At 36.1% G+C, this 11,912-nt stretch overlaps 1 protein-coding gene across 1 annotated transcript in view; it reads right to left on the bottom strand.

Moving 5' to 3' along the window:
- LOC130825485 (uncharacterized) overlaps positions 1-11,430 on the bottom strand; it is a 13,262-nt gene extending 1,832 nt beyond the window's left edge. The window contains exon 1 of the mRNA XM_057690737.1: positions 11,184-11,430. Within this exon, the coding sequence (XP_057546720.1) occupies positions 11,184-11,251 (68 nt within the window). The 5' untranslated portion in view covers positions 11,252-11,430. The remainder of the gene's footprint in view (positions 1-11,183) is intronic.
- Between the last annotated feature and the right edge of the window lie 482 nt (positions 11,431-11,912).

Raw genomic sequence — 11,912 nt, 5'->3', positions numbered from 1 at the left:
GGTGAAGGACAACTGATTCTTCCAAAACCTGCAGTAATGAAGGAAATGGTCCTAAATGAATCGGAGGATATTCAAGATGTAATTGAATATCAGAAGAATTCAGTTGTTTGGGTGCCATTCCAACTACTTCAGTAATTGAGGGCTTTGTTAGAAAAATATGGAAGGATTTTCAGATTGATAAGGTGAGAAGAGAATCTATATTGTCCGGTTCTTATCTATAGATTGTTGTGATAAGGCTCTTATGCTACCCAAGGCATTCTCTTTGACATAAAGCCATTCATAGCTAAGCTTACTGCTGATTTGGATGTTGAAGGGCATATCAAAATGATCCAATTATAGTCGGATCAGAACAAGGAGAAAAGCAGGACAATGACAACTTAGCCACAGAAATACAGTACCAATAAAGCAGTGCACACTCTGAGAAACAAGATGCACAACAATCAGAAGAACCTTGTAGCACAGCAGGGTTGGTTGATGAACACAAAGACCTAACAGAAATAACCAACTCAATAGAAGACCAAGAAACCCTGGATACAGCACAAATACAGACAACAGAAGGAACCAAGGACCTGAATGACCCATTAACCACTAGATCACATGACCTTAGCTACATAGGGTCAAGGACATTGCTAACAATCACATACAGAGAAGGCTAGGCAGGATGTCACACGCACCTACAGGAGCTTCTATGTAAAAGCTGTCAAACTTGTAATCAAAACACTATTAAAGATTAAAACCAGCAATAGCTTATTTGTTAGAAGAGCTGGCACTTAGTTTAAAGTTTGTTGGAAGAATTGACAGTTAGTTGTTAGATGAGTTGGCAGGAAGATTGTTAGTAGGCAAGGCTGAGAAAGAGCCATTGGAATACAAGGTGATATCCTGTAATTGTAAAACTCAGTTTTTGATTTTATAAAGAAGAATATTCAGAAAGTGAGGCTTGCCAAGTGCAATTGCAACTCCTAGCCTATGCACTATTATTTGTGAGTGAAACAAGGTAACACAGTCAATCCATGAAAACCAAGGGTGTGAACCTTGATCAGTGAGGAAAAGGCGTCTTTGGTAAGTGAAACCAAGGTGTCTTTGTCCATAGGAAAGAACCAACATGATGTAAATGCTAATTCAAGACTTCCTAAATGATTAAAGAAGGAGAAGGACAAAAGAAAAGAAAGAAGTAATTTGGACAGAATGTATGTTTGAATGAAAATAGGACAACCAAAGCACAAGAACAAACTCAATGCAATAGGATTTAGGCTAGAGACAAGACAAACCCAATCTCCCCTAGTTTAACACTCAAGAACACACTCAAAGTATTAAAGAACTCTTGTTAACTTTGGACAAACACAAAGATACGCAAGAAGAAAACACAAAGGTTGATTCATAAAACAAGTCTGAACTTTCATTCATGAATAGCTCTCTTTAAATAGAGTTACAACAGCAAAAGGAAGCTAAAAAGAAAGAGAAATCAAGGTGGGACGTCCAAGCATGAGGACCAAGCATTGGAACTCACAAAACAACATTAAATAGCCTCCAAAGAATGCATTAGGCTGATTTAAGTTGTTCCCTAAGCATGCAGTAGCTAATTAATCAGATTTAAGTGGTAAAAAGACTTTAAAAAACATATATATGTAGCTTCACTTAATCTTCAACCCAAGTTAGACATGTAGCAAATTCAGATTTAAAAGGATTAAAACCAAGTACTTCAAGAACTAAAGCAATCGGCTCATGAGATAACGTATTTGATCTTGGATCATTCTCTCCTTCTTTTGAAGAGTTTGTCCTCAAACTTGAATCATCTAAGTACGGTGACAAATCTCCCACATTGAAAGCAGCACTAACACCCATCAACTCATCAGGAAGTTCAATCTTGTATGCACTATCATTTAGCCTCTCAAGTACTTTAAACGGACCATCAGAACGAGGCATAAGCTTGTTTTTGCGAAGCTTAGGAAATCTCTCTTTTCTCAAATGAAGCCAAACCAAATCCCCAGGGTTAAATATAGGTTGTTTCCTTTTTTGTTTGCTCTCTCTTGATATTTTTTATTCATCTCCTCAATTCTTTTCTTTACTTGCTCACAGGTTTTTTGAAAGGTTTCCACCCTCTTTTTTGCATCTTTTTCTACCATATTAGTTTTTAGCAAGGGAATCAAATCAACAGGCACAAATGGATTCACTCCATATACTACTTCAAAAGAAGAACGAGAAGTAGTTAAAGAATGAGCCCTATTGTAAGCAAACTTCGCATGGGCTAGTTTCATGTCCCAATCTTTCTGCGTTTGCTCACAAGACCACGTAACAAAGCACCCAAAGTTCTATTTGTTACCTCGGTTTGCCCATCAGTTTGGGGATGATGAGAGGTGCTAAATAGTAACTTGGTACCAACCAACTTCCATAAGGTCCTCCAAAAGTGAATTGGAGTCCCTATCCGAAACTATACTTCAACGAATGCCATGTAGTTTGACAATTTCCTTGAAGTACAATTCAGCCACATTTACTGCATCATCTGTTTTATTACAAGCTACAAAATGAGCCATTTTGAAAAACTATCTACCACCACCATAATGCTATCTCTACCCCTTTGAGTCCGCGGCAGCCCTACAATGAAATCCATGCTAACACTTTCCCAAGGAGAATCTGGAACAGGTAATGGAGTATAAAGCCCCTTTGTGAAATCCCCTTTCGACTTTTGACATGTAGCACATCTCTCCACAACTAAAGTAACATCCCTGATCATCCTTGGCCAATAAAAATGCTCACCAAGAATATCAAGAGTCTTTTGCATGCCAAAATGACCAGCCAATCCACCACTATGAACTTCTCTTACCAACAATTCACGAATGCCACCCTTAGGAACACGCAACTTGTTACCTTTAAAAAGATAACCATCTTGATCAACATAATCTTTCGATGGCTTTGGAAATTCATTAGCAAAATCAGGATCATCTTTGTAATACTCCTCGAGTTGTTCAAAACCCAAAACCTTAGCATCCACCATAGAAAGCAAGTATGCTCTTCGAGATAAAGCATCAGCTACAATATTACTTTTTCCATCTTTATACTTGGAGCTAAAGGTAAATGATTGAAGAAATTCTACCCACTTTGCATGTCTTTTATTAAGTTTTTGTTGCCCATTTACGAATTTTAAAGCCTCATGATCAAAATGAAGAACAAAGGGTTTTGGTTTAAGGTAATGAAATCAATGATCAAGAGCTCTAACTATGACATAAAACTCACGATCATAAGTAGAGTAATTCAATTTAGCCCCATTTAACTTCTCACTAAAGTAACTTACTGGCTTCTTTTCTTGAATAAGGACAGCCCCTATTCCAACCCCACTTGCATCACACTCTACTTCAAACACGTTGTTAAAATCCGGGAGAACAAGTATAGGTGCATTGCAAAGCATGTATTTGACTTTATCAAAAGCCCTTTGAGCATTTTCACTCCATTCAAATTCACCCTTTTTTGTTAACTTGGTAATGGGAACCATAATAGAAGAGAAGTTTCTAATGAACCGCCTATAGAAAGAAGCAAGCCCATGAAAACTCCTTACCTCATGCACATTGGTTGGAGCCAACCAAGACTTAACTGCCTTAACCTTTTCTGGATCTACTTGCACCCCTTCTCTAGTCATAATGTATCCCAAAAATGACACACTAAGGGTCATGAACAAACACTTCTCAAGCTTTCCATACAACTTTACTTCCCTTACTTTTTCAAACAACCTCTTCAAATGCACAATATGATCTTCATTGTTTTTACTATACACTAGAATATCATCCAAGTAAACTACAACAAAATTATTAAGAAAAGGACGGAGAACCTCATTCATTAACCTCATGAAAGAACTTGGAGCATTGCAAAGCCCAAATGGCATCACTAACCACTCATATAACCCTTGTTTTGTTTTCAAAGTAGTTTTCCATTCATCCCCTTCCCTTATTCTCATTTGATGATAACTATTAAATCTATTTTTGGAAAGACTAAGGCTCCACTTAATTCATCAAGCATATCTTGCAACCTAGGCATAGGAAAACGGTATTTGATGGTGATATTATTTATGGATCTACTATCTACACATTCTCCAAGTGCCATCTTTCTTAGTCACTAAAAGGGCAGGGACAGCACAAGGACTAAGACTTATATTCAAACTTCTTTTGATCATCATACTCCTTATATTCAAACACGGTTTCAATTTGCTTTAGCCAATCAAGAAATGATTCGCTATCATGACCACCACCAAATTCTGGAAGATCAATTTTAAGCCCCCTATCTTCATCAAAAGATTTATAATTATTTTGCAAATCAAACATCATGAATAGACACTCTCACCATTGTAGTCCAAAGTGGTGGTAGAGTACCAAAAATGGGTGACTAAACTCATGGGATTTGGTTTCAACATAATATATAATCCAGGGGCATCAAATAGATTGATTGGCAAGCATTAGATGAAATTGTCAACCAAGACCCATTGTTCGTATTACTCAAGAAACAATTCTAGAAAGGGAAGAAGATCTCATCCATTTCTCAGTAAATAGAGGTCAATTATGGTTAGGGGTGTTCTATAGCAAGTACCCGGCGTTTCGGGTGCCCGGTTAGTCGGGTACCTATTTTAACAGCCCATGTCCCGGCCCAATCAATCTGGGTACCCGGATTTCGGGTACCCAGATAAATCGAGTTGGGACACCGGGTACCCAGTTCCAAAAAGAAAGACTAGACGCCAACAAAAAACAAGGAAATAATTAAGATATAATAGACAACTAAGCCTTGATCTTTACAAGTCCAAGAAGCCTTTGTTTCAACACCAGGCTTAAGGTTATTTCTTTGTCATCAATGTATTAGACAGTATGCAGTATGCCTCTTTATGCCTTAGTGAGTAAGAGTGCACAACACATATTGCAGGATACCATATTATTTTTATTTTAATTTATTTGCACAAATGAAGCAAATGAATATGAACTTCATGCCTTAATTCAACTCCAGGTCCAAGGCAGGATTATATAAGAGTGTAAGAAGCAGTTACTTATATTAGCTCTTATTACTACACGAATATGAGTAGAATCACTCATAGAAATGATCTTAAAAAAATTGCCCCTTCAATAACGGGTCATCGGGTACCCGCTAAAAATACTTTGCGGCCCATGACCCGACTCGGTTAAGGTGGGTCGGGCACCCAACCCATACCTTATAATTTAAAAAAATGACCAGGTCGGGTTTTTTGAACAGGCCTAGTTATGGTATAAGGGATGATTTGTATTGCCTAACATGTATCACTTAATTAGGAGTTATGACTTTTTGAAGGAATACCATGATTCGACTATTGGGGGAATGGTGGAGAACACAAAACATACGCCATAATTGCTTCGGACTGGTTTTGAGAAGGTATGCTTAAACAAATTCTGGAGCATGTGAAGAATTGAGGAGTATGTCAACAGCAAAAGCATTCCACCATGAATTGAGCTAGATTATTATAGCCTCTCCCTATTTCAAATCAAGTATGGCAGCACATAACGATGGATTTCGTGGATCACCCAAGTCACAATGCAAGGACACAATGTTTGTGGTCGTGGATCACCTAGTTAAGTATAGTCACTTCATCAGAATCAAATATCCGTTCACCGCAATCATAGTAGCCTATGTATTCATCAAGGAAAGGGTGAAACTACATTGTTATCTTTCATCCATTATCTCTGACCGTGATTAAAATTTTATGAGTATGTTTTGGAGAGAAACTTTTCGAATTCAAGGAGTGTCTTTAAGAGAAGTTCAGCCGATCATCCTCAAACCAATGGGCAATCAAGGTATAGTCGATAAGACATTCATCAGTGGACAGCCATGGAGGTGGATGACTTGGTTGCATTGGGCGGAACATAGTTACAACACTTCTCTTCATGCTTCCATCAAAATGAGCCTCTTTCAAGCGTTGTAAGGAAAAATTCCTCCTCATCTGGGAAGGGTTAGGAATGAAACTAATAAAATAGGTAGCTTAGAAGCTATGTTAAAGGAGTGTGATGCTATGTTAGATGAATTGAAGTTTCAGTAATTAAGGGCATACTAGATTACGTAGAGCAACGCTGGGAAGTTGATTTCGTAATTGGGGAAGATGCATTTATTACAGGCTGAAAACTTTAGCTTGAAGGTACAATGAGAAGCTAGCAACAAGTTACAGGAAATCATAGCAATGGAGATTCCAATACAGCTCACTAAGGAAGTGGAATCAGTGATGACACCCAAGCATCAATGGAGGTACAATAGAGTTAGATAGCTAGAGGTTCTGATAAGTTGGAAGAATGCACCAGATTCCGAACCCACTTGGGAGGATGCTGCACTGTCGAACAACCGTTTTCCTAAATTTCATCTTGAGGACAAGTTGAGCCTTAAATCAGGGGTATTGTTATGCCATTTAATCAGGTGAAGTGATAACCTACCAAAGGACGCATAAGCAACAATTCCGCAATGAAGATGTCGTAGATACATTGATGAGGCTAATGACATGCCTATACGTGGTTAATGAAGTCATGATTGAAAAGATGCTTGTGCTTGGTTGATGGAATAAATTGTTCTGGAAGGAACAATTTTGTTATAGATTCGATGAGTTGTCCTAGGAAGTACACTACATATTGTACTGAATGCTTTTGTAATGGGTATCCACAAACAAATAATGAAATAGTGCCTCTTATTGGAATCTCTTGATACTTAAAATCATCATGCATAACTCTATCGTTCCTTCATCAGTTTTCTTTCTTTTTCTTTTGTGCTTCTTAATCCAGTAATAATTCTATTATTCATAAGAGTCTAAAAGGTACATTAATGGACAGAAAAAATCGAACACTAGACGTGCTAGATGGGTTGGTTCTTATAAACATTTAACTTTGAGGCCAAATACAAATCCATAATAGGGAGACATTAACTGTTTAAGGGAGGGGTTGTTCCAACAGATGGATCAGAATAAGGAGAAAACCAGCAAACCCTAAAACGGCAGATATAGTGTACAACAAAAGGAAGCAAGAACCAGAATGATGCAATAACCACTACAACACATGGCCCAAGTTGTGCAAGGTCAAGTACATTGCTAAACAATCACATATAGGGATGGCTAGACAAGATGTCAGACACACCTATAGAAGCTTCAATGTAAAAGTTGTCAAATTTCTATTCAAAAATTATTAAAGATTAAAACCAACAATAGGTTATTTGTTCGATGAGTTGGCAGTTAGTTTAAAGTTTGTTAGTTAAAGTTTCTTAGAAGAATTGACTATAGTTATTTGTTAAGTTTGTTAATTAAAATTTGTGAAAAAAATTTACAGTAGATAGTTGTTAGATGAGCTGACAAGAAGGTTATTAGTAGGCAACGGTGAGAAAGAGTCATTGGAAGACAAGGCTACATATAGCCTATCCTATAATTGTAAAACTCTGTTTTTGATTTTATATAGACGAATATTCAGAAAGCGAGGCTTTCCTTTTTAAAGGTTTTATTAGTACTAAAGTGGGTCTATGAGTTGTAGATAAGTCTAAATTGAGTCCAAGCAAATATAGAGATAGGTTTAGAACGAACTTGATTTTAGATTGTATAGTAGGTCAGGTTTAGAGCAGGTATGGATCTTAAATGGGTCCAAAGAGAGCGTTTTGGTTGGGTCTAGGTTTGAAAACCCTTGACCCAAACACAGGCTTATTCATTTTTTTGACCCAAAACTGGATCACCCAGACCCTAAAAATAGGAACGCGTCTCGCTTAAACCAATGACCATCACTAGATGAATGCTCTAAATGTTTCAATGTCTTGACAACAGCTAGATACAAAATGCAACATAAGAGTAAGTTGTTCCTACATTGACAAAATCAATTCAATTTTTCTTTAGTCTTATAAAAACTTTTTGGGAAGTATGTGGATGTCAGGAAACGTATCCAATGTTATGAGAAGAAACTTGATTTCAATTTCTCCGATGAGCACCATAGTCTCCTTAATCTTCAATCCACTAATGACGAGATCAAGGAGGTAATGTGTCCATAACTGATGATAAATCTCCTAGAGTGAATAGTTTCACTCATTGTTACATGAAAAGCGTAACATACCATCGAATTCACCTTAGGTTGTTCATGCCGAAACGCACTTGGAACAGAACTTAGATCACCTACAACAACATTCCGGTTTGTTGACGCTTGAAAAACACGTTGAATAAAAACAGAAGAGATAAAAAAAACACCTTTCTCCACCCCATTTCAAACACCATTGACAGTTCATGGTTTTTATAAGAGGGGGAGAAAGAGATGGGAGAGAGAAAAGGAATTAAAGAACCCAATTCAGTAATTGAATTATTCACCATGAATTCCATATCTTCAATTACTTACTAAGATTAACAAACTTGGTAAAAAAATTATGCAAAACATTATTTAAAACCCAAATTAAAACAATCCCAAAAGCTACTACCTTTCTTCAAATTCTCGAAAATCGCTCCTGTTTCAACTATTTTCTTTCCTTCCTGATTCTTTACTAGGACACCTGAACCTTGTGCGCATTCAAACCTTGCGTCGTCGTTCTTCAATTGCACAAAATATGCTCCTCTTTTAACCCTCTCAAACAACATCCTCATTTCATTCTACTGTTTTAGAAACTCCTCAAATTGTTCAATTGAAATCCCTTCTTTTGAACCCAGATGTACTCCCATTTCTTTAATAAAACCCAAATTAAAACAACCCCAAATGCTACTACCTTTCTTCAAATTCTCGAAAATCGCTCCTGTTTCAACTATTTTCTTTCCTTCCTGATTCTTTACTAGGACACCTGAACCTTGTGCGCATTCAAACCTTGTGTCGTTGTTCTTCAATTGCACAAAATATGCTCCTCTTTTAACCTTCTCAAACAACATCCTCATTTCATTCTACTGTTTTAGAAACTCCTCAAATTGTTCATTGAAATCCCTTCTTTTGAACCCAGATGTACTCCCATTTCTCTCCCTTCTTGGATCTGAACAGCAAGCAGTGGTACAGTTTCCGCCAATTTGTTGCTGTTGCGGGTTGCTATCGAGAATACATAAATCTTTTTTAACTTTTTAATAGCAACTTTGATTTAATTGAAGAATACATAAATTTTTTTGAGAGTTATATTTACAAGTATGAGTTGATGTTATTCATGAAAATGAAAAATCCATTTAAGGGTTTTTTCTTTTGAAATCAATCAAAAAATTTTATTTGGATCCAGTTCATAAACATTCTGGCAATTTAGATGGGATGAATTTTGATTAATGGGTTTTTCTGAGGAATTTTGTTTTGATGAGAAAATTGTTGTAGAGATCAATAATAATGAAGGAGGGGTTTTAATGGTGGTGGCGGTGGTTGTGGTATTGGGGTGGGAGAATGGCGGTGATTGGGTAGGGTTAGAGAGAGGTTGGGAAAGAAGGATTTAATTGGGGATAATTGAGTAAATTAGGTTAGATTAATTAATTTAATTGAAATTCAAAGGTCATTTACCTTGGTCAACATCATTTAGCAGATCATCCGATGAAGTGGTTGTATCGCTATCGAGTGCGGTAACTTGTAGGCTGTTGTTTGTAAAAAAAAAAAAACTTTTGGCTGTTTATTTAAAAATGACTAAACTTGAAGGCTGTAGTTGGTAATTGATCCATTCTAAAACCACCACCATTAAAAATCCTAATTTTGAGAAAATTTAATTCCTCACTCATCTGGCAATTGAATCATTACATATTAGATACATAGCATTAGAGTTCAACAAAATGAACAATCAACAACGAAATTTGTGCACAAACATTCCCATTGAACTTTGAACTTTGAATTAAAGAGGTAACACACAACAAATGATTGAATTACAATTTAAAACTAAAATTCAATGTAAATTCCCAGAATGCATAGCATGAATCACACAAAATTGAGAGAAGAATTAGTGAACATACCTTGACTATACAACAATGGCGAGTAAAATACAAGTGAGAAGATGATGATGATGATGATGATGATGATGAAGGAGAAACAGATAACAGTGAAGGGTGAGCTTGGATAGTTGATAGTTAAGAGCAAAGTCAAAGGTAAATAAAAGAAGGAAATGGTGTGAGGATGGGTTTGGTCGAACCTAATCTAGAACCGTTGTAGTAATATTTTAGATAAAGGGCATTATTGTATTTTCTTTTGAATAGCTGTTATTTCTGTTTTTGGTTAAAGTTAGTTAATTCTGTTAGGGTGATTGTTTTGGCGGGAAAGGTTGTTAGTAATGCTTTTAGGATGTATATAAAGCATAGCATGTTAATTGTTTTCTCATAAATAATAACAAACCAATCCTTCCTCTTTCTCTCTTCTCTTCTCTTCTCTTCTTTTCTCTTCACTTCTGTTCTGTCTCAATCTCCCTCATATTCTTGTTACTTGGCCATTGAGGACATCTTAAAGAACAGACTGTTGTGTACTGATCAATTGGATCTGATCATTAACACTGGTATCAGAGAGTTACGCTCCTGCTTCTTCCCCTTTCTTTAATAAACAAAGAAACTCCAGCCCACCCCCCCCCTCCCCCCCCATCCAATCATTATATAAAAGAATTACTGCAATGGGGGATCAAGTCAAGATTATGCAAACACAAATGGAAGAATTGAAACGCGATTTTAATAACAATTTTGAGTTGTTATTGGCCAAACTGAACGAAAAAACATCATCATTCATAGTCAATTCACTAAGAAACCTGGGGGAAGAACAACATAGTAATGGGGGATCTAGGTCCTTGTCATTTATGCCCTCTATTTACCATATTACGATAACAAGAACTCTAATCAATCGACAAACATTTAGGCCTCTACTTTAAGTAAAATCCAAGACAGGTAGCTGGCTACATTGACAATACGAAGGAAATTAACACAAAACAAAAATTCAATTGACAAAAATATTAAAGCTCCAAATCAAGTATAGATCAACATCAAATGCAATCAACAAGGACAACCTAATCAAAGTAACTATAGAAAAAATTCAAAACTCCTCAAAATATAAATAAAAGTTACACCACTTGAAAAACCCAATAATCACTTAATTGGGTCACAATCTAGCACTAAAAGAATAGCAAAAAAAAAAAAAAAAAAAAAAAAAAAAAAAAAAAAAGATAAAGATGAGTAACAAGAACCAGATCTGTAGGAAAAAAAGTTAAGAATCAGTTCAATAATGAGAAGAAATAATGACAAATTTAAAACTCACTCTTGCCAAGCAGAGAGGATGAAAACAGAGACGAACAATACTCTTCCAACGAACGACATAAACGCCATTTTTTTTATCTCACTTGGAGTACCTCGATCTAGCCGTACGACAAAAGACAGAGATTCAAGGAGAAAGAAATTGCCGCTTGATTTCAGAGGTAAATACCAGGAAAAGGTTTGGCAGTTTCTGACTTTTATACAAGCAGAAAACCAATTGAATTTTACATTATATATTTTGGGAGTGACAATTTAAGAGACGCTTGCTGTAGTGTCCACAGCTATTAATTCCAAGTCTAACATACCAATCAGTTTATTCATTCAATGTTTTTTTTTTTTTTTTTTGTCGAGAAACGAGATGTATTAATGTTTTAAATATCCATTATCTATTATTCATTATTTATTATCCATTATATATAAAATATGAGCAACTTTTTGGAAACGAGAAATAGTAAAAGACGCTTAAAATACCTGAAGTGGAAGTTTTACCAGAATCAACGGTTAACAAACTAAAAATGAGATATCATTCTTCTGTGGAAGTTTTACCAGAATCAACGGTTAACAAACTAAAAATGAGATATCATTCTTCTGTGGAAGTGACCTGAAGTCCTGCAATACAACACGTTAGCCTTGCCCGGGTGATCTTCCGAAAAACCCCTTCGACGCTCAAATCAGATAGGAGATGAGGAATCAATGAATGAGCGATAATAAACTGAATATAAGACTGTATATA

This window comes from Amaranthus tricolor, chromosome 10, assembly GCF_026212465.1.
Source record: "Amaranthus tricolor cultivar Red isolate AtriRed21 chromosome 10, ASM2621246v1, whole genome shotgun sequence".
NCBI lineage: Eukaryota > Viridiplantae > Streptophyta > Magnoliopsida > Caryophyllales > Amaranthaceae > Amaranthus > Amaranthus tricolor.
The sequence above is the reverse complement of the archived record's forward strand: the minus strand, read 5'-3'. Positions and strand labels throughout refer to the sequence as shown.